General features: G+C 38.1%; 1 protein-coding gene across 1 annotated transcript; it reads right to left on the reverse strand.

Annotated features, from left to right (window-relative positions):
- Positions 1-3,023: 3,023 nt before the first annotated feature.
- Positions 3,024-24,009, reverse strand: LOC129520522 (alpha-fetoprotein). Its single transcript, XM_055341550.1, has 15 exons — positions 23,895-24,009; positions 22,963-23,014; positions 21,677-21,809; positions 19,648-19,859; positions 18,398-18,530; positions 17,233-17,330; positions 14,457-14,586; positions 12,329-12,543; positions 10,610-10,742; positions 9,984-10,081; positions 9,264-9,402; positions 6,588-6,811; positions 4,994-5,126; positions 3,669-3,723; positions 3,024-3,157 (listed from the first exon to the last, which is right to left on the reverse strand). Exons 1-14 carry the CDS (start codon positions 23,977-23,979, stop codon positions 3,679-3,681), a joined length of 1,830 nt encoding a protein of 609 aa, XP_055197525.1. The 5' UTR covers positions 23,980-24,009; the 3' UTR covers positions 3,024-3,157; positions 3,669-3,678.
- Positions 24,010-24,214: the final 205 nt, after the last annotated feature.

Below are 24,214 nucleotides of genomic sequence, written 5' to 3' on the forward strand. Positions count from 1 at the left end.
TAGTTCACCGTGTTATTTAAAACAGAAAATACACCCCATGGCATGTGGGATTCACATATTCAACAAATATTTATAGAATGATTATTATGTTCCAGACACTGTTCTGTATGTTGAGGATAACAAGTGAATCAAACAGACGAAAATCCCTCTCTTCAGGGGCTTATACTAGTGGGGATAGACAGAAAATAAACAAACAAGGAAAATCTGGTGTATGTCAGATGGTAATAAATGGTGGGGAAGATAGGTAAAGGGATGCAACTTAAAATAGGTCAGTCAAGGAAGCCAGCAGGTGATAATGAATAGAAGCCAGAGGAAGTGATGGAGAAAGCCCCACATATCTAAGGGTAGTTTTCCAAGCAAGAAGAATCACAGGTCAAAACTCTGAGCAGGAAATGAATTGGTAACTTGAAGAATAGCCTGAACAAAAAGACCCAATGGAAAGGGGAAAGAAAGGGGGCTAGGAAGATATCATTAGGTAGGGTCAGCGCACAGACTTTGTATTTTACTCTGAGAGATAAGGGAAGCCGTTCGAAGTTTTGAGTGGAAAAGTGCTGCAATGTACTTATGTGTAAAGGATCATTTCAGTTACTAATATTGAGACTAGAGCTGGGGGTGGGTGAAGGGTACTTAAAAGGAAACCATTTAGGAAGATATTGCAAAATCCACGTATTATTATTTTGGCTTGTACTAAGGGTATGGAGAAAGAGTAAAATTCTGGATTACTCTGAAGGTAGAACCAATAGGCATTGCTCATAGGTTGAATGTAGGGGTGATATGGAAAAAGAAACCGTAGATATCTCTAGGGCTTCTGGCTTAAGCTACAAGAAGGATGGCAAGACAGAAGGAGACACAAGTTTGAGACAGGACAGAGTTCAGTTTGGAATCTGTTATGTTTAAGTTGTTTCTGCAATTTCAACATGAAGATGTCAAGGAGGAAAGTAACACATGAGCCTGGAAGGAAAGGAAGAAATCTAGGGTGGGGATATAAATACGTCAACATCTAGATGGTATTAATGCACAAAGTCTAGGTGACATCACCTAGGGAGGGAATTTAGATTCAGGAGAGTTGCTTTGGGACACTCCAACATTCAGAGGTCAAAGAGTTGCAGGAAATGCAATGAGGACTAAGGAGATGCAGCCAATAAGATCAGAATAAAATATAGATGCCAAGTAAGTAAATGTTTCAAGGAGAAAGAAGTGATCAAGTGTGTCATATTAAGCTAAGAGAAGCTGGGTAAACTGAGGACTGAGAATTGACCACGGCATTTTGCGTCATGGAAGTCATTATAACCTTGGCCATGCAGCTTTCTACTTTACTGTTTGACTTGTTTTTTCAAAGAAGTAGAAATGCTCTAAAATTTCCAATTTGCTATTGTATTTGTGATGCTTTGTGTTTCCAATCATTTCTTTTCTTTATATATGTCCGTGAAATGTAATCTGGCTCATAAATTTCCCTAATAGTTTTATCTTCATTAAATTTTCCTCTTAATAGTAAACAAATATATTTTTTCCTGTTTAATGCTTTTAAATTGAATTCTGCTTCAGCTTACTGTGATTTCTGATCTAAAGGTATTGTAACACCAAAATCAGACAAGGTCCACAGAGGTTACAACAGAATTGTAAGAAAAATGTAGAGTACAAAGCAATTGAGTTAGAGTGGAAAGCTCGTTTTATTGCTCTGGAGCAATTGTTTTCTCCTGGAGCAGAGGCCAAACCATGAATGTGATTTTTAGATTTCTATTCAAAGCTAATATGATAAACAGCCTCCCTGCTGACGGGCTAATCTTTTTGCACCACTTGCTGACCTTGCCCCTCTGCTTTCCCTTGCATGTACTCCCCATACCCCATATCTCATGAGTTACCTTCCTAAAAGCTAACCATGGTGACTCTTCTCTGCTTAGATGTCATTTTGGTCCCCTGGTACTTACACAATATTGCCCAAACCCTTTGGAATAAAACTCATGAGAGTCTTCTCAGTCCTACCGTTTCCATGTCTTGCTTCATCTCCTGTATCTATACCCTTCCTACCCACCCAGTACTGCCCTAAAACCATTCATCATGTTTGGTCAAAAGCTGTTTTCCTCTTTAATGAATTGGACTTCTCCTTTATGTGAATTGATGAATGCCCATTCATCTTCTGATGCTCTTCTTAAAAGTCTGTCTCTTCAGTGTGAGCATTTCCCCAGGCAGAATTGCCCTCTTCTACCCATTGATTCGCACCACAATTTGTTGCCACTTCTATAGTGATTATAATCTTGTTGAGTTGCTATTAATTGCTTCCTTCTCTTCCTTCTACCTGGAGGACAGTGACTGCACCCAGAACGGGACCTGGTACCCAGTGAGTGTTCAAGAAATACTTGTGAAATAAGAAAAATCAACTGCTAAAAATGTAAATTATATTTAATCAAAAAAACTACAATAAACACTTACATTAAAAATATCTATGACCAATAGGGAACTGAACAAGATTGAGAAAAAAAGTAGATGTTAAATTTTGAGTAGCATCATTCTTGATGGATCCCATAAAAGCATAATAATTTCTTTTTTTCATCTCTAGTGTATCTGTTAGAATACATAAGTGGTCATTTAGTGAACAATACTCTGGCATCACAGTACTTAACTTGAACACTTTTATTAGTGCACCAAGAAATCTAACCTTAATTTTTTAAAAGATTTTATTTATTTATTCATGAGAAACACAGAGAGAGAGAGAGGCAGAGACACAGGCAGAGAGAGAAGCAGGCTCTATGCAGGGAGCCGAATGTGGGACTCAATTCTGTGACTCCAGGATCACCCCCTGGGCCGAAGGCAGACACTCAACCACTGAGCCACCCAGGTGTCCTGAGATCTAGCCTTTAGGGTAGACTCCATCCTTGAGTGGCTTTAATCTCCTACAACAACCAACACCCAGTGCTTTTATATCAGAATCCGCTTCAGACAATGGTACACATAACTCTTTTTAAAGGTTATCTATAAACTTTCATAAATAAGCAGGCTAAGAAAAAGGAAACATTTGGAGATACTTTATTTATATGATAGAGAAATCTCACATTAAAGTCTTCATCATTTCATTAATTCACAAAAAGCACTATCTCAGAATTAAAGGAAAAGATTCACACCAAACCATAAAGACTTGTTCTGGCTTCTTTTCTTCCCCCTGTAACACAAACAAAAATATATTATGTAGTAATTCAATGAATGGGTGCAGAAGGTGACTGGTTCTATTATTTTACATCAGAGAAAAACGAAATAGATGGGAAGGACTTCTGATGGTGCTCTCTGAAACTTTAGAAATAACCTAAGAGAATTTTGAGGTTGCTGATTCACTGATTTACCATTGTGGGCACAGTTTTGTTCTACTGTTTTTAAAATAAACTTTTTGTTGAATTGTAGTTTGTTTTTAAGAGAAGCATTTTTTTTTAAAAGATTTTATTTATGCATAGAGGCAGAGGGAGAGGGAGAAGCAGGCTCCATGCAGGGAGCCCGATGTAGGACTCGATCCCGGGTCTCCAGGATCACACCCCAGGCTGCAGGCGGTGCCAAACCACTGCACCACCGGGGCTGTCCAAGAGAAGCATTTAATGATAGGTCTTAGGACATATTTCACGATGGATCGCTATTTTGGGAAAATGATCATTATATTTACCCTTGTCTGAAATTTTTGTTACCTGAAGTAATTTAAACTCCCAGAGCAGCACGAGTTTTTGAAATCAATTTTGGACCCTGAAAATTAAAAACAAGTAAGAATCATTAGATGAAGAGATGGATGACTGTGTCAGTTATACAGTTAACCCTCCACTGTGTAGGGGTGAATTCTGGTACATCTCTGATGCCAACATGCTGGGCAATGGAAGTCAGAGAAAAAAAAATCCACTCAAACCTACAGTAGACATAGTTTGTTCTTATATCAATCTCCAAGCTGTTACCAATCTTCAGCCCATTCCTCATCTTCCTCCACAAGTCAACCATAGAAATTGGAAGGTTTGCAAGAAAGTTCAGCCATTGTGTGTTAATGGTCTCTACATTTTTTTTAATTTATTTATTCATGAGAGACACAGAGAAAGAGGCAGAGACACAGACCAAGGGAGAAGCAGACTCCCTGCAGGGAGCCTAATGTAAGACTTGATCCCAGAACCCTGGAATCATGCCCTGAGCTAAAGAAAGACGCTCAACCGCTGAGCCACCAGGCGTCCCTAATGGTCTCTACATCTAAATGAATGTCTTCTCACATCAAGGGACATTTATCTTTTTTGTATCATATTTATCAGAAATGATTTTCATCAAACCTATTTTATCAGTTTTGTTTTATCTGATTTGCTCATCTGTGTTCCACCCTCTTCCACTAAAGACAGACACATACCAATTAATTGTGTACCTGGCGAAAAGACTGAATTATAGGATATCTTTTAAAATTATAATGACGTTATATTCAAATATATCTAGTTACATAAACTAAAGACTTACAAAATGTAGCAAGTTACAAATCTACTAAATACAAAACTACTAAATACTACAAAACTACTAAATAACAAGATTAAGATAATTCCTAATTACTACTCTGTTGGAATACTAAGGCATGCCCCTAAAGGAGTTCAAGAATAGTTTTTATAAATATCTTCCCATATCTTGTTTGCACAATTAATTTGTTATTAAATCCTTTTAATCCTTTTAGCTAAATTGATCAGTTTTAGGCCAGAAACTGTCTAAATTATCATCAATTAATTATATATTCACTTTATAGTTTCCTCTACCAGAAAATAAATAAATTTACTAATTCTCTTAACACATTAAAAAATCATTCTTCTTCCGAATATTTAGTGAGAAAATTGGGATTATTTCTTAAATGTCATAAAATCCTTCAATCTGTTTCTGAATACATTGAAATCTCTCTGGCATTATTTTAAAGTTATAGATGTGTGGAATATTCTTTTCATTTTTCATTACAGAAAGTTTCCTCCCAAAGATTTTCAGTGTGAAAATGAGCTGCATGTACCTCTTCCTCAAAGCAGGCTTCCTGCTCTTGGCCTTGGCAGCACTTTTCCAGTAGACCAGAGAAATCTGCAATGACAGCCTCAAGTTGTTCTTCTGTTATTTGTGGCTTTTGCTTCACAAGGTTAATGAGAAATCTATAAAACAAAAGAGAAGTCTGTTATACAAAGGTATTTTTCTAAAGCCTCCCTAGCGGAGAATTTTTAAAGCCCTCACACTCCTCCCCCCAAGCCCTCACTGCATCAACCCATCACCAGACTTACAACATACACTCTGTAGAAGGCCTTTTTTTTTTAATTTTTAATTTTTTTAATTTTCCAATTAAGATTTTATTTTGGAATGTTCTCTGGTTAAATTTTCAGATATATTCAAGTGGCATCCTTGAACAAAACCAGTCTGGTACATTATGAAAAACCTTATAAAGAACCACATCTAACACATATTAAGTCAGGCAGAAATCCTTCATCTGGTATTGTTAAGGGGGGAACCCCAACTTTTCCTTTAAGGCTTAGATTCTAACTCATTAAATAATTTCAATAAAATCTAGAGAATGTTGGGTGCCTCCGTGGCTCAGTTGGTTAAGCATCTGCCTTCAGCTGGGTCACGATCCCCTTTTCATCGGGCTCCCTGCTTCTCCCAGACCATTTCTGATGAAATGCTGAAGCTAGAAATAGACAGATGTTCCACGGGTTGGGATTAGTGCAAATAGTTCTACCATACTTACATGTTGGAAGACACAATCTTTGTCTTACTTGCCTAGAATATTGTCTCCAGTTCTCCACTCTAAAGTGTGTCCTCTCCATACTCAAATGCCCAGATTTCCAAACTCCTGCCATCCGTAATCATCGCACTCTTCCCTGCGCGTTGGCCCCACCAATCACCTGCACTACTCATTTAGCAACACTTTCATGTTGGAATTCATGTTGATGGGGGAATAGGGAAAACTATTCCCTATTAGGGAGTCAGTATTCTTATTGTACCTTGGAACACGACACAGCTTGTGACAGAGGAAAAGGGAGGAATAGGTTTTTCGAAATGAAGGAAGACCATTTCAAAAGCAAGTGAGTATTAAAATGTATGGGAATTTGGAGAATATAGGTTCCATTGACTTGGATTACCATCACCATTACAGAATGTCTCCCACAATGAATTGTGCATTCCACCTCATATCACGCACACTTCTCGGCTGAATCAATTATGGTTATTCTCTTCAAAAAGTAAATAGTGTGAAAAAAGATTCAGTGGTGTTTTCCCAGTGTTTTGGAATCAAAAAGTACTTAAACTTACTACAAAGACATATCCTAATTCTCCAAAATAGGTTGTCCACTTTCCCTCGGTCCCAACACGTAACACAACAATAGTTACAATGGAACTATCTTTACAAACAAAAAAATTGACTGCCCTAGTGTATCTTTCCAAACCTGGGTTCCATGAGGCTGTGAAGACACCGAGACAAAACTATGTTAAAAGCCACTTGAAGTGCTTTGGGGCAATAGTATTCTACTAACGAGCCCAAGGTTGTTGGGTGCAAGGTAGAAACCTCAGCTACTATTTAGTGTTGCTGGTGTTCTCCATGCCAGAAAATAACAATTTCTTACTGTTGCTTCATTGTTTGTAGTGCTACACCCTGAGCCTGGCACAAATCCTTATGGAAGATGAACTTGTCAGCAGAGAAGGGTGACGGGATATATGTTTCATCCACCACTAAGCTGCTGAAACACGGCCTCCTGTTGGCATATGAAGAACTGCAGCACTGGCCGACACCAGGATTTATAGGAGTCTCCTCATGCCTGATGCATAATTGTCCAATAATAAGATCAGCCTGGTTAGGAGAATGAGAAAGAAGGAAGCAAGGAGATTCAGCATTAGCCACTAAGTTGATTCAGGTTTCCAGAAAATTGTTGTGACTTTTAATGCCCAGTAATTTGTCATTACTATTACAGAAGAATTTGCTATCTCTGTAGGGTCACGTGTTGCTGCATTGTGGATTCTCTTTTTATCCACTTGTTTGGAATAGACCTCACCATTTAGTGGCAGATACTCCATAGGTAGTGTTGATAGTCCTTGCAGCTAGCTGTGTCAGCTATTTGAAAACTCTTCCACTTACATACATACTTTCAAAGGAGAAGAAATTATCTGCCCTGACCTAGGAAATCAATACATGGTTTAAAATTTTCACGTATTTCTAGTTGAACTTTCCACTTTATTTTGGGGGTCCAGAGAATCACTTTCTGAAGGTTGGAGCAGCATAAGCCTAGCATGTTCGTATATATACACACATGCACACGTGCATGCACACAGCCAATATATAATCCTAATTGAAAAGAAATAAGGCCGAGGAGTCTGGGTGGCCAGTCAGTGAAGTGTCCAGCTCTTGATTTAGGCTCAGGTCATGATCTCACAGTCGTGGGCTTGGCCCGGTCTCATGCTCTGTGCTCAGTGGGGAATCTGCTAGAGATTCTCTCTCCCTCTCCCTCTCACCTTCTCCCTACTCTCTCTCTCTCTCTCCTTCTAAAATAAATAAATAATTCTTAAAAAGAAAAAAAGAAAAGAAATAAGGCTAAAGTATGTGTGTGTGTGCGGGTGTGTGTGCATGTGTGTGTCTTTGAAGGCTTTCCTGATGTAGAACCCTCCTACCATCCACACTCAGAAATATTTCTTAAATTCATACCAATAAGTTGTAATAAGGGCCAGCACGTTTTGTGTGCATACTGTGTATCAGGCTGGTGCTGAATGAGTTACAAGGATTACAAGGATTACTTCGTTTAAGACAGTCATCCTATGTGGGCAGTACAATTCTTATTCCCAAATGTCAGATGAAAAAGCTCAAGCCTAGAGATATAACTAGCTTTCCAGAGTGACACCGCTAACAAGTGGTGAAAGTGGGATGGGGATGTAGGCAGGAGGCCTCCAGAACCTACATTCCTGATCTGTTACAACATCCTGTGTCCCTGCTGCCTCGCAACGTGTGGAATATAAAATGATAATGATGATGCTGAATCACAGGAATTCTTTCACTCCTAACTCTTGGTGGAAAATTCCAAGACATAAGACTAGCTAGCACAGAAGCCCTCAGCATCAAAGAGAGGGAAAGGGCAACAATAAATGTACAATTTTGTTCACTGTTGTGACTTTAAGGGAAAAAAGAATGAAAAAAAAATTCAGCCTGTAATCTTATGTATGAGACTAGTGACATGAGAAAGTGAAGATGATTGAAATAACTGGGAAGTCATTTTATTATTCAGAAGGACTTAGCCTGTTCTACATTCTTTACCTTGCTAAAGGGGGGGAAACATCCCTAATATAATAAGATTATACGATAAAAGGCAAAAAATATTAGTATGGCTGAAAATAAAATGACTAATTTTCATCTCTCAAAAGTGAAGCTTTCTATTTTTTAAAATTCAATTAACATTTTTTTTCACTGTGTCCATTAGATCAAACTCAGTGCTCCTGGGTACAGAGCGGAGTAACTGAGACACATGTGTATACTAGAGTCAATGGGCTAATAGCACCGCGGCAGTGGAGGGAGGCATGTGTGACCAGCAAGGAAATTCTGAAGCAGACACGGCACTGGGTGCTGGAGCTTGGGCTCCGGGAAGCATATGCATTCAGATATGAACCCTACCATTTACTACCTGGAAGACATCGGTCCTAACATAACTTCTTGGAGCCGCATTTTCTCTATCTATAAAATGAAGATGGTAATGGGGCATTTCAAGAGAGAGTATTACAATAGCTAAATGATAATACTTTTTTTTTTTTAAAGTGCAGTTTGGGTCTTTAGCACAATCTTGAACAATTGCTGTGTTGTTATTAGGGAGAAGTGATGGTCTCCACGTTGGTTCAGGAAAGGCGGCTGGTAAGATGCAGAGCATCAAGGTGTGGGTGAGTTTGAAGTACAACAGGCTCACTCCTTGGTTTTTCTTTTCTTTTCTTTCTTTCTTTTTTTTTTAACATTATTTAGTGAACAAAAAGAAGAAATCGTGAAATGAATGATGTGTTGGTTATTCTATCCTTCCCATACACAGAGCTTGCTCAAACTGTAGTAGGTACGTTGGCTGTGCCCCCACCAGCCATTCTAGAAGGAGGACAGGCTGGCCATGTGCCAACAGTCCAGAGCCAAGTTCATGCCCTCTCCAACTGTACCAAATTGAGCAAGTCTAGGAAAGCCATCTCCATAGTGGTTTTTACCATTTCCCCCAAACAGGAATTAAGGGACTATTTCAAGTAAAACAGGGCAGAAACAGAGGGGGACTACATAAAATACTCACCGCTCCCTCACCACAGGCCAGTTGTCTGTCCTCACTGAGTTGGCAACAAGTGGCTGCTGCGGTCGCCATTTTCCTGGTGAAGGCCATCAGCTCAGGCGGGGTCAGCTGAGGGGCTTTCTTTGTGTAAGCAACAAGAAACCTGAAAGAGGCATTTTTCACCCAATCTTACGGAGTCATTTAGGAGCTTCTGGACGCCTCACTCCTTCTCAAAGACCCCTTTTTGGTACTGGAAGCCATGAAGTCAGCTCATTCGTTTTATCCCACATGGTACTTGGACCACCTTCCAAGATGTGTTTTCTCTGACAACCACCTCCTCCCGTGCTTCTATTACATCGACATAACGCAACGAAAACAAACCCTGGAGGGTAGGCTGACTTCCATTCCTAAACTCGAAGCTTCACTGATTTGAATTTTGATCAATTCGGTATTTCCACTCTGACACACTGTAACAGAATAAATGTCTTTCCTGCAACAATCTACATGATCTGGGGAACCCCAGCCAGTACCAAAGAGCAGACTTCTCCCTTCCGAAAAGAGGGAGATGGGGGAGATGGGGATGCCTACTTTCACCCAAGGAAAATTGGGTGATCAGATTACACTGATTTTCAGTCTGAAATAGGGGCTGAAATTAGAGCAGCGTCGGGTGACTAGTTTAGGTCGATAATTCCCTCACCAGTTCATCATTTTAAATCACTAAAAATGCTGTTTTAAAAAACATACGCATTTTGTAAGTAATATTCTCCTAGTTTCTGGAAGAGGCCACAGCTTCGCTTTGCCAGTGCTTGACTTTCTTGGATGTATTTCTCTAATTCTTCTTCCTGAAAATACAAGCATTATTATGTACTTTTTTCTCTTCCTGGACACAAAACCTTGTGTGTAGAAATTAATCGATAATGTATTATCCTATTATACTAATCTTAGGAAAAAAACAATTTTTAGAGGTTTTTTATATGAAAGGTAGTAAAGTGTGAACGGTGAGAATTAAAGCAAATGGACTTTGGGGAGATTACATTTAAAATTTTGTGAATCACAAAGTTATTTGATGACAGAATTCAATCTTTGTATAAAGGATTACAGTTCTTTCTGTATGAATTCTGGCTTCTCTGGAGCTATTAAAAATGAATATTACTTTTCTTCTATGCGTCAAGGAACGTTTAGTTAACATTTTCACTTCTAAATAGGCCACTAGTTGTCAACTACTAGTTAATAACAAATTACTATGTAGATGACTACTGATTAGATATAACTAGCTGGCGACTAGTTAATAGCTAGCTGCCTTCAAACAAACAACATTTTTAATGGATAATATCCATGCAGTTTTTCAGACTCTCCCTTTTTCAGTTTACCCCTTTGTCCTGGCATTCAAGAGGGTTTTCAGACTGAGAGCACTTCTCCAATAACTCCTGGTATCCTTTAGCGACTCTTAGAACAACTGGGACAGCAAGTTTTGTATGTCTTCTCGAATATTCATAAGTAAATCTGAAATATGTATAAAAAAGCATGTTAATGAAATAAGAGACAATTCATTCCTGTGTTACAGGCCATGCAAAAGTTAACATTCAAATCCATAAACCTGGAAATCAAATTATGACTTAAACTATATGCATGGTAAAACCATTAACACAAATCACAATCCCTCCAATCGTTCTAAAACAATATTTTGTTTTCTTTTGCTCTCTTCACCTGGGTTTTTCAATTATGAGCTTGCCAGTCATTCATTCAACAAATGTTTTTCCAGTGCCCTACTCTATGCAAGCATTTCTTTAAGCAGTAAGGATTCAATATGTGTAAGATAAAATGCCTGGCCTCTCAAAAGCATACATTAATAAGAAATAGGTCATCAAATTCAGGTGGTGATAAATCAGTGAGAAATAAAGGAAGATAGGATAGAGGGGGAAAAGTGACTCCTGATTGACAGCTTTGGTTAAGAAATGTCTCTTTGGGCAGCTCTTTTGGAACAGAACCTGGGTGAAGGAAGTTACACAAGGATCCAAGGGAGGATCATTCCCAGCTGAGAAAATTTCTACTGCAAAGAAATTTTCTAAGTAAAGAACTGCTTCTATTAAACAAACAATTCGTGTTGGATGCGTGGATGGGTAAATTTAAAGATAATTCTTGGATTTTCTAATTGTATTTCCAAGATGTAAGTCACATTTAGTTCTGCCACCGATAAATTTTCCATGCAGGTTTCTTCAATCTGGACTTTGTTCTTGTGTGCATAATTTTATTTAGCAGAGCAAGCAGTGTATGAATGTCCAACCTGGAAGCAATGGTAGAGTGATATCCTTAGGGAATATTAAAAAGGAAACTAGGCCATTATTTTCATTCTTACATTAGAAGCAGACTCTTACATTTATAAAGACCCTTGCAGATCATTAAGCGTAATATCCTAAGAGTTGCAAAAATCCCCCCTCTGACGGTGTCCGTAGTTACACACTGCACTATAAAGGAAAATATATTAACTGGACCACTTGCTTTCCTGGAAGGCAAATAGAATGAAAACATGTCCTATCAATTATACGGATACAATGAACTACTATACTGCAAGTATCTCTTACATATGTATTGATTTTCTACAAAAATAAAACATACGTTAAATAAATAGCCAACAAACTGTTCTAAAAAAAAGCCTTTCTATCTCCCACTATCTATTGAGTAACGCTTTGGGGGAAGTTCTTAAAACATGCATAATGAAAAAGCACATCCTTAACCATGAACCCTTCTTATCACAAAATATTCATATCTTTTTGGAAGCTCAGTGGTGGTCTTCTTATGAGCAATCCATACAAAGATGGCAATGCTTCTGATCCCAGAGAAATCAATACAAAATAAAATATAACTTCAGTTAATAACGGCAATAGTGAAAGCCTTGGCAGTATAAGATAGATCCCATTTCCTTAATCTCTACTTACCTGCTTAAATAATTTGGGCTCAGAACATTCTAGCACCAGCCTCACATACTGAGCTCAAAAACCATAGCCATCATTTCCCATTTCAGCCACACAAAGCTGTCAGCTGCATCCTAATCTTTACTTATGTGAACATACATTTACAGAGTGTGTTACCTTGCCATGAAAAGATCTTTTTCCCTTGAAGAAAATTGGTTGAAATCTCTCTCTCCTAAAAACCTATTTAGATTTGGAGATAAGCCTTCAGGTTTGCCATCATTTTCTGCGTGAATTATGCATTGGCCAAGTTCAAGTATGGGCAGCTTGCAGCATTCTGCTATTTTGCTTGACAAAATATCTTGTTGAGAACATATGTAGGACATAATTTTTTCCTGTTAATAGGAAAAATTAAGAATAACTGTAAAGGTTTATTTTTTTAATGCAGGACCTCAGGGCCAGTTCTAGGGAGGACAGGAAGGAGGGAAGGAGGGACGGAGAGAGGATACAAGGGTGGGAGGAAGATAAGGGGGAGATAAGGAAGGAATGGAGAAAAGACATTTTACCTCGTCTCCCATCTTAGTGCTTCCTCCCTACTTTGCCTTTCCTCACTCCTTTTCACCTACCCCCATTTGTTCATTTCTTCTTTTCATAATTGTCAGCTAAAACCTATTTCATTGGATTAGAAAGATTTTAAAAACGAAAGAGAGATATACTCTTCAAACCAAATGGCCTGCACATTGGTATATATCTTTCTATTACTGTTGAAATTGCTACTGGACAACATTTGGTGTTGATGTCCTAACATAGAGAGCGAACTTTCCTCTCCTTTTTCAGCACAATCTGCAGTGACTCGCTATGACCTCCAGAGGACAGGCTCTAGATAATGAAATGGAGGCTCCCCTTAGTGGATAGAATAAAGCAGAGCTTATACATCCCTGTCAAGGGACTAAAACTTCTATACATTCTGACTAGGGACAAATAGCAAGCATTATTCAGCCATTAAAATCAATTTACATACCATACAGAAGTTAATTTTTCCACTTTAAAGGAAAAGGGTATTTATGAGCTCCAAAAATTGAAAAATAATTTTTAAATGCCTATAGAAATGAGTAAAATTGTCAATTGAAACCAGGAAAACTAGCTCCAAAGAAAGACAAAATGTTCTAATTATGGTCCCTACTATGCAAGCAGAAACTTCTTAGAGGGAAAAAGAAGTGAAATAGGAAACCTGTCTTTGGGAATCTTCCTTGGCTCCTCACATCAGGCTCTCGGCCTGTGCTCAGAGACTGTCGCCCTCAGGCCTGTCTTACAGCCTCAGCTTCTGGCTGACTTCCAGGACTCTTTCAGCCAAACTGCCAAGGGACTGGCTCAAATAAGCATTTTCCAAAAGGAAAATTTGGAAACCACATTCAAGCCCAGATTTTTCTAGCCATTTGAATATCTAAGAGCGATGATTTTAAGCCTTCTTGGAGAAGAAAGTATATCACCAGGAACTGGGGAGGGAGCAACTGGGGATAGATAAGCCTCTTGAAGGGTATCTAGGAAGTCTAAGGTTGGCCCAAAATAGATGAATGCCACAATGCTTAAATGGTGACTATGACATGTTTGAGGATTCTGTACTGGAGGGTGTTTTGGTTTTGGTTGTTAATTCTCCTAGAGCTCTTTATTCACAGCTCTCTTTGGCATGGTTAGCTTTGTACCTTGTGGAACGGCTTCTGGTATTATCTTTGTTGTTTCTTGTGTTATTTTGTCGTATTCATATAATAGATATCTCTATATGATACATACAGTAGAGCCCCTTCTGTGTCTCAGGCATCATGCTGTCAGCCCTTGGAGATAACAGTAAACAGGACATAGTCCCTACGTGTCTCATCTCCATCAGACTGTAAATTCCTTGCGCTTAACTGGTGCCTTCATAACAAGTGTTCTTCACAGTGTCTAGCACACAGAGAGTAGTCAATATATATTTGTTAAATTAAATAATAAATGGGTAGAACAACAAATCTGTTAAAAGTGAAAGAGTCTGCGCCCCCCCCCCCCCATCCCTAGATCCTATGTGGAGTTTTCAATCCCCTTCAGAAAAAGAGAATGAGTCAGCACTGGTCTCACGAAAGGGAAGCACCTTTTAAGTGAAAGGTCCACAAAAGATGGCTTCAGTCTTACTATCAAGAAGTCTGTGACTTTACTCAGCCAGCTAGGTGCCTCCCCTGTGAACAGCTCAGACAGCCTTCTCCCATTTAGAATGAGTATAAAAGAGAGAAAACGAAGTGGGATTATCTCTTTTTTAGGAAGCAAGACTCTTTACCCCATCCTGCAGACACTCCAGCACATTTCCTCTGCAACATTCCTCATGGATGTGGGCCACATCCAGGACCAGTTTCTGAATTTCAGTAAAATTGGCTTTGGAGAACTTCTGACTCAGTTTGGTAACCGTTCTAAAGGGGGGGGGGGGGGAGGAAATAGAAGTCAGTCCTGGTTACCTACCAACATTAAATAATATTTAGAGGTATTAGTATAGTTGCTGCTCCCAAGAGAAAGAACTGAAGTGCTCTTACTGTCTAAAAAGAGAAAGTTATAAGTCTTGTGAATTCCAGCCCAATCTTTGAAGGCAACAGCTCTCCAGATTGACCTGTCCCCACAAATAGGTTGGACATGATTGATTTGTCTTCAAAACCTTTCCTGTGAGTTGGGATAAAATCTATCTTTTTGGCTGCTCATCCGTGATGCTGGGTGTTTGGAAACACCGTAGTGAGTGGGTGGGAAAAAATTAAAAGGACAAGCAATTAAGAAATAGAAAATTTCATGAGAATAATAATCATTTCTTACTTGGGAGAAAAAAAATACTTCTGGGAATACAGGGAGGGGTGTGTATGTGCAAATCAAATGAGGTGAGGCAAGAGAGTAGAGCAGACTAAACATCTTGGTCAGCATGCCAAGCCATGTAGTGTGGCCCAAAATGGAAATAAGAAGTAAAAATTCTTGTATCTTCTACCTGTTTCCTTAAATTTTAAGAGATGTCTAGATGAGATCACTACTCCCTAGAGCAACTGGTATTGTTACTATTCCTGATAAGGGTAGATTTTCTTTATGAATTTCTAACATTTAAGTTTAATCACTTATGTATAGTAAATGATAAATACGGTCATTATTATAATATTTTAATTTATATTTTATTAGCAAGATAAACTCAAAGCAGCTCATGAATCAATCTAAGTTTCTTTTTTTTTTTTTAAAAGATTTTATTTATTCATTCATAAGAGACAGACAAAGAGAGAGAGAGAGAGAGAGAGAGAGAGAGAGAGAGACAGGCAGAGGGAGAAGCAGGCTCCATGCAAGGAGCCCGATGTGGGACTCGATCCCAGGTCTCCAGGATCAGGCCCTGGGCTAAAGGCAGCGCTAAACCACTGAGCCACCCAGGCTGCCTTCAATCTAAGTTTCTAATAGAGTTGTAAGGTAGTTAAAGCAAAATCTGACCTATTCCAAGAAAGAAAATTCAGTCTTGAAAACTAAGTTAATGATTAAAAACCTTAACCTAGATCTCCACTGTGTAAAATATTTTTAAATGTGTAATTTAACAAACAAACAAATAAATGAACCTTGGGTGCATGTACTTAACACTCTTCAATTAGCATTTCCGATATTTTCCTACACTAGAAATGTCTCATCATAAAAGTTGAAAAGCATTTTAAACCAGTTACATAGTTTAACATTTTCTAGTAGCCACATTACAAGGTAAAAAGGAAAAAGTTAAATTCACCTTAATAGTATTTTTGGCCCCCAACATATCAAAAATAATACCATTTCAACATATGACTTCATTCATATGTGGAATCTAAAAAAATAAAACAAATGAATAGACAAACAGAAAACAGAATCAGACCTATTAATACAGAGAACAAACTGATGGTTGCTAGAGAAAAAGGGGGTTGGAGCATGAGCAAAATGGGTGTAGGGGAGTGGACGATATGAGCATCTGGTTCTGGAATGAATAAACCATGGGAATCAAAGGCCAGCATAGGGGGATAGTCAACGGTATTGTAACAGCATCCTGTGTCGACAGGCGGTAGCTACATTTGTGATGAGCACAGCGTGCGGTGTAAAGAAGTCGAATCACTGTGTTGTGCCCCTGAAACTAACATAACATTGTGTGTCAACCATACACAAATTAAGAAATTCTTTTAAAAAATTATTTCAATGTGCAAATAACATAGAAGCCTATTAAGAAGATATGGTATGGTCTCTTTTTCATACAAAGTCTGTAGAATCTGGTGTATATTTTACACTTGGAGCACAATTCTGCATTCACATCAGCCTGATTTCAAATGCTCAGGAGCTGCATGTGGCTAGTGGTAGCCATGCCGTGTAGCACGGCCTGAAACCATTGGTGATTCTGATTCTTTACATCCAAAGCCAAAGTCTCAACTGTCAGGATACAGACAATTCAAGACCACTGACCTAGCACCTGGGTATAAGGAAAATAAATTATGATCAGAACCTAGAACACTGGGCTCTGATAACTGGCAGTGTGGTCTTGAGTAAATCGTTGTTTTTTGGTTTTGTTTTAAGATTTTATTCATTTATTCATGAGAGACACACAGAGAGGCAGAAACACAGGCAGAGGGAGAAGCAGGCTCCGTGCAGGGAGCCTGATGCGGGACTCGATCCTGGGACTCCAGGATCACACTCTGGGCCAAAGGCAGACGCTTAACTGCTGAGCCACCCAGGCATCCTGAGTAAATGGTTTTTAATTTCTCTGGGTCTCAGGTTATTCACATGTCAAAAATGAAGAGGTTGAACTAGATGATTAACTGGGTTTTTAAATTATTATTGTTATTCTGTATCCTAACAACAAAGATAGAATGTAAGACAGAGGTGAATTAGGTAGGCTTTAAAAAGTGCTTTAGCAGCAGACTATCGGTGAGCTTCCTTCCAGTCCTGAGATTTCGTGATCTAAATTGCGTTAGCTCTCAGCAAAGGAACCTTCTTCATCCTCTATGACAGTGACAATGAGAATGAGCTCAAACTGCAAAATGGGAGTTTTACACATCTCACCTTCTTCCCTAGACACAGTTTAAACTTACATGGCTCGGAAGGTGCGAGGTCCAAAGTTTCTCATTACCGCACATATATGTTGATTTAACAAACTGCTTTCTCTTAATTCTTTTGTAATCAATGATGTCTAGATCCAGAAGAAACAAGGTATTAGGAGAGGATGCAATAAAAAAACAGATACAGGTATAACATGAAACCATAAAAAATTTTACTAAAATTATAAGTGGGTTATATTTTTACAAAACTTTATTCATTCGTTCTCTCTTTTAGGCTGGTTTATACATATATCTATGCCAGACAGATTTATTTAAAATACCTTCAAACAAGAACATTATAACTTTCTTCTAGGGATAACAAGTAAACAACTGTACTTTTAAACTAACTGAAACCTGGCCACCTGGGTGGCTCAGTGGTTGAGCATCTGCCTTCAACTCAGAGCATGATCCCAGGGTCCCGGGATCGAGTCCCACATCGGGCTTCCCGCATGGAGCCTGCTTCCCCCTCTGCCTGTGTTTCTGCCTCTCTGTGTGTTTCTCATGAATAAATAAATAAAATCTTAAAAATAATTAATTGAAACCTGATAATTTCTTAAATGTCTGCTCGGTCACAAAAGCAGAATGCCACAGTCCGACATTGTGGGAATAGTCACAGTTTCTAGGAAACTTTTCTTGAAGGACTTCCAGTGGCAAGTGATTAATTCTGGATGTTATTCTAGCTCTCCGAACCGAAGAAAGCTACTCATTTCTCTGAACCCAAGTTTCCTTTTGTTAGATAATGTTTACACCTCACATTTGTTCTAAGGATCAAAAGCATAAAGTATTTGTCGTAGTTTCTTTCTCTTTTTTTCTTTCTTCCTTATGCCTCCTTTTCTCCTCCTGCTCCTTCTACCCCATCTTCTTTCACCTTCTATTCCTCTCTCTTTCCTTTATGTTATCACCCATACCCCTGTCTTCTTTTATCCCCTCTCCTCCCAAACTCACATCCTTAGTCATAAAAATGTTCTGGCCAAAGAAATGAACACAGAACAGCAAGTCTAGCTATTTTAGCCCAAAGAATATCAGACTGCTGAAATACGCTCAATCCTGAACATGGTATTCTGCATGCAAAGCATATTTCCATTTTTAACTTCATTTGGCCTTAATGAGTCATAGCCAGATTAAAGTATTGGTTCAGATATCTGTGCAAATAGAATACCTTTGTTTGGAAGCATTCGACCGCATTTTCAGCTTTGCAGCAAGGTGGAATTATTTTGCCATAGTGGGCAGCCAAAGAAAGAATCGTGGGTGCATACAGAAACGGGTGCCTTCTTGCTATCTCATAGATGTACCTATGAAACGAAAAGGAGCTGTAAGAGTTGCAAACATATAAAAATAGGACTACTACTAGAACTGGACTCGAGTTTGCTTAAAGAGTCAGAAAACAGTCATATTTTTTCCACGTGCCGACCAAAATTGTACTGACTACAGATCCGCAGGGGGAGAAACAATCTGACCACCAATACCACGTGTTATCATGAGAGCCAAATAGGCAGAAATGCAGACTATGGTTCTCATCAAGGTGTCCTTTTCAATAAGCACACTCAGACGTGTTTGGAGGGTCAGTAAATCCGGACCTCCACTAAGTAAATCAGAACGGTGGAGTCTTTTTTTCCTCATCAGTACAGAATGGAATCATCCACCTTGCCGGTCTCCATAGCAGAGATGGTGTGAGGACAGGCCCTCTATTTCTCTGGCTCAGGCGTGCAAGACAGCAGCATGCCAGACCCACGTGACTGAGAGTCAGACACAGGATTCCCCAACAGAGAGCCTGAGTCCAAGTCCCTGCTTGGGAATGTACTAGCACTGTGCCCTCAGCCCTCAGTTTGAATTATCTTAACCTTCTAAACTTCAGTTTCCTCATCTGCAAAACGGGAAGAAGAATGAAGTGAAAGAGGACAGGAGACTTTAAAGGCAGGTAATGAGCATTAATCTGATCAGAAGTGCCAAGCACACACGGTCCTACAACATCCCGAATGCTCAGTACCTGGTGGCCATGCTTATGTACCTCAAGCTTTCTTGGTTTTCTAAAAAATTTTTCATTTCCAGGCAATTTGGTGAACATGACACACCAACTATTTGGCTCTGGAAGGAATCACTTTGTGTGGTACTGAAATATTCTTGGGCAAGCTAAAATGGAGAGATTAAAAGGGGGAAAAACAAAAGTATATCTCAAGAGACTAAAGGAAGAACCGGTGGGTCTGACATCTGGTCTGTACCACATCGACCAGGCACAAAGTTGCGCTTAACATGGCTCACCTAACTTTCCAAGGTAGGACCTCAGCAGGTGCAACCTTATTGCCACTTCTCCGTGTTTTAGAGTACATCTGTAAGTCTCAGCAATACTAGATTCTGCTTGATACTGCTCTCCTTTGGGGGTTTTAATCTACCTTTAAATTGGATCTTTACCTGTTCATGAACATATCCCTGTTTTCTTCATAAGCCTTACAACTGGTGACGGGTTCTGCAACTTGGAAGGGTGGGATGGATGGTGGAGCTGCCTTTTTGTGTGCTAGGAAACAGTTATGTCTTTCCTCTTCTCTTTGGCTGCAGCAATCTGCAAGTCCATACTTTTCGGAAATTTCCTTCTCATGGCAAATTTCTTCCAGAAAGGCAGGTAGCTATAAGAAAGATTTGTTTTTAATGAAAGACAATTAAGTTTACTTTGAGATTCTGTAAAACACATGAAGAGTTTTCTATTATTCCAAATTAGAACTACAGATTAAAAAACAATCCCCTATACAAATCCCAATATCTTTAATTTCAGCCTGATGAGAGCTTTCTTTCCTGACTTTTGGGCAATGGAATTTTAGTTTACCACCTTGAGACATACACATGACTGTTAGACAAGATTACTTTATCTTAAAGGGAAGAGAGCCATGCAATATTGTAATTCTCCACCAAAATGTTTGAAATATTTTATTTTTCCCTTTTATATTATCAGCAGTTTGGCCCCGTGATGTCTATAAGCTTTTTGAAAAATACATAAACCACTATTTATATTGCCCTAATTTTACCAAAATCGGATGATGACACCAATAGTTTAAGAATGCCTCCAAGAAATACACATGTTTCATTCTTCTCTGGAAATTTTTATTTAGTTTTTATTACTGCTAAAATTTAGAGAACCCTAGAAATTTTAAGTAAGACTTTCAATTCCCAATCCACATAAAAATCATGCCTTTAAGTTTACAATGATAAATCACCAACCTGTAAGATTACTGTGAACCTCTCATTGGATGTAAAGTTGCAACATGGAAAGTATTTTGCTTAATTTATACATGTTTTTAAATTAGCAAGACAAGCCAAAAATAGAGATGCAAAACATGGAGTTTTATTAAATCACCAATTTCAGAGTTGGAAAGTATTTTATATCTTTAAAAAGGCATCTTCTCTACAATATTCCAGATATATTGACTTTTGGCCACTCATCAATCCCACCATGACAGAAGATTTTTTGGATCTTTCGTTCTATAATTGGGCAGCTCTAATCATTATAAAGTTCCTAGTTTTTTCCTATTGAGATAAAATAAACAACAATAACTCTCATTTATTGATCTTCTACATTAAGATATGCTTGTACTAAAAGAAAACCTATTTGTCGTTTAACTGAAATTCAAATTTAAGTGAATTTCATATTTTGTTATTGCCCATTTGCTAATTCTGGCAGCCTCAGCATGTGCTACACCCCTCAGGGTCACCGTAGTGTAGAGTACAGTGTAATGAAGCCACTCAGGGTGTTAGCCCTGGAGCCTGATGGCCTAGTTTGAATTCTGGGCTCCCTTTAAAAAGTTATTTAACCTCTCTGTGCCTCAGCTTCCTCAACAGGGAGAATAGCATTTATCTGCTAAGATTATTGTAAAGATCTAATAAATTTATATTGTAGGCAAAGAGGATATTCTGCCCCAGAGAGGGTCTCTTGGCTCCCTGGACATCCATCTGATTCATCAGGGCTATGTTCTGTGTCATAAAATATTTTTATTATCGATGGGTATAGAACACTCCCAAGAATAATGCCTGTCACACTGCATGATTAGTAAAAAGTAACTTCTATTACTGTTATTATATCTGTCTTTATGAACAACAACCCTGAAATGGAGATGGAAGCTATTATTATTCCTTATTTTACAGATACAGAAACTAAATTTCAGAGAAGTTAAATAACATATTCGTGGTCACCCAGATACTCTAACTTCAGAAACTTAGCTCTTAGTCGTCACGCGCGCGTATATATTGTTTCTTTATAACAGGCACCCACTCTTCTCCGCCTTCTTCAGCAATTCAGAATTAATCTAATTCCCCTTTCATGCAACTGCTCTTCAAATATTTAAATGTATCTCTCATGCTGTGCCTGTATCTGCTCTTCTGCCTGGGAAACCTGGTTAAATACCCCAGTAGGATTGCATTATTATTATTATTATTATTATTATTCACTCACCTGGTTTTCTAAACATCCTCCGGGCTGCTCGCTGCCAGTAGATTTCTCAATTACGGTCAATATATCTTTCACCATTTTGCTTACTTCTTTGTAAGTGGCTTCTTGGACAAACTGAGCAAAAAATATGGTAGCTCTGAAACAAAAATACATACCAATGCTCAGCATCAGACATGTCAAGCTGCATGTTCTAAAGTGTACCTTTTGTTTGTTTCGGTTTTCTGTTATGTGACCTGTTTAGGGGGTGACTTTTGCTAAAAATTTATGTAAAAATAGATTCTAGCCATCCAGAAAGAAATGTCAGTCACCTTGCCACTCCCCGCTCCAAATATACATATATCTATTAAAAACTCAGATTAGATTTCCCATAAGAGTGGTTCCTGCTTTTGTGGTCACTTACCCACTACAGTGTATCTATAGCTATATTCTATGGTTCCTTATAAATTTAAGCAAAGAATTAGTCATTAGACCTCTACCTGTAGCTACTCTCAGCCTGATCAAGATTGAATCCAAAAAAAAAAAAAAAAAAAAAGATTTAATCCAAGATGGTGTTCATGGATGGACCCAAATAATTGTTTTAACAGGTTTCTGGGTGCAAGTAGTAGCAGTAACCCACTACTTTAACTTCCTTCCTTTTTTTTTTTTTTTTGACACAGTCTTTTTTTTTTAAAGATTTTATTTATTTATTCATGAGAGACACAGAAAGAGAGAGAGAGGCAGAGGCAGGCAGAGGGAGAAGCAGGCTCTTGGCAAAGAGCCCATTGTGGGACTCCATTCCAGATCCTGGGATTACGCCCTGAGCCAAAGGCAGATGCTCAACTGCTGAACTACCCAGGCTTCCCTTAACTTCCTTATTAGAAACTTCAGGGGTGTGGAATAGCATCAAAAGAAAAATGCACTCTCTACAAATAATAGAAGGTAGAATATTTTACGTCCTATTATCTGTTACTAGGATTTATATAGTATTCAGAAAAGAGAATATTGTAGTATCATCCTATTGGTAATGATGTGGAAAATTCCTGTATTTATGTATGGTGGTTACCGTTGATCCAATATTAATCTTGAGTTTCTAAAATCTGATGTGGTTTTTCCCATGGAATTTCAAGGAATCAAGAGTTTAATATCTAAGGCATGACCAACAGTTCAACCTCTTCAATATCAATATGAGTAACTTCTTCAATTTGCTTTTGCACTTTTCAGAACTCAAAGAGCTATTCAGGTCTATTTAATTACCTAACTAAATTATCACTACTTCATATTTGAAGTGCATTTATATGAACAAAACTTACAGGTCAACTAAATTCATTTCTGCAGAACATTGGGAAGAATCCAAGATGGAAGCTGGAAAGCAAAATAAACTCCATGAGAAATGATGTTTTCAACTGCAACTGATGTTTTCAACTGATAACTGTTTTCAACTGTTATCATCATTGTTATACATAAATGTTTGTGTTAATGTTAGAACTATATAATTTTAGAACAATTTAGAACTGTACAACTTTGTATTTAAGGTATAACTATACAATTTTAGAACCATACAACTGAGAAGATGTTAGGGAACATCTATCAAAACATCTTAATTTTGTACTTGAGAAAACTAGGAAACTGAAGAATAGCTAATTTAACAAGAATAATTTATGGAAGAGCTAGCACTAAAATCCAGTTGTTTGGATCCCCCCTTGTACTGTGATGTTCTAATTGGCTTGGAAATCAAAGGATTAAAAATACATTTCAGTCCTCCTTTTGAACATGATTATACCACAGTTCACTTGCCTATTTCTATCCCGGTCACACCATTTCTTCTTTAGTTAAATAATGACTTATTTTTCTGAAGTAAAGAATAAAGATATTACTTATTTTACCAGTCTGAGAGGATTTTATATGTGAAGGAAGAATTATAGCCTCATAGATAGAGATAGATATATATCAAAGATTTAGATATTTCAAAGTTAATAAGTATATCAACTAAATAAATAAAGTACAAAACATTGATTCAATGTGGAATATATAAGCCATTCATAGGTAATGTTAAGCACCGCCATGATTTTGTAAACCTCTTGTAGAGTCACAAGTTTATCATTCATTTAAAGATATTCACCGTTAAGTGTTTTTCCTCTATGTGGAACAGGAAGTATAAATAAATCAGGACAAATGAAAAAAATCCAAATTTAAGAACTCTCATATACAGAAAAGACAAAAAAGAAAATACAAAATATCTTACCTATTCCATATGCATTTCTATGCATTGTCCCAGATTCAGAAAAATTTAGCAGGAAAATGGAAAAAAATGATACCACCCACTTCATGGTTGCTAGTTATTTTGTTGTTGGCAATGATGGGGGGGGGAGAATATTGAAAATCATGCTGTAATTCTTTTATATCCTCCTCAAGCAATGCTTGTTAATTAGTAATCTTTTGTTAGTGTATGGGGCTATCTGTTACTTGATTTCCTTAGGTTGTAAATGGGACAACTTGTCAATAATTAACAGCACAGGGATTATTTGCATTTTATGTTCAAGGACACAGACTTCTTTTGGAGGA

This window comes from Nyctereutes procyonoides, unplaced genomic scaffold (assembly GCF_905146905.1).
Source record: "Nyctereutes procyonoides isolate TBG_1078 unplaced genomic scaffold, NYPRO_anot_genome, whole genome shotgun sequence".
In the NCBI taxonomy this organism is placed as follows: Eukaryota; Metazoa; Chordata; class Mammalia; order Carnivora; family Canidae; genus Nyctereutes; species Nyctereutes procyonoides.

Coding starts and splice junctions, on each gene's coding strand:
- LOC129520522 (XM_055341550.1), bottom strand. CDS start 23,979: ATGAAGTGGGTGGTATCATTTTTTTCCATTTTCCTGCTAAATTTTTCT. Junction 10,743..12,328: donor AAAGATCTTTTCATGGCAAG/GTAACACACTCT, acceptor TACATATTTCAG/ATTTACTTATGAATATTCGA. Junction 10,082..10,609: donor TTGAATGCCAGGACAAAGGG/GTAAACTGAAAA, acceptor TTGTATTTTCAG/GAAGAAGAATTAGAGAAATA.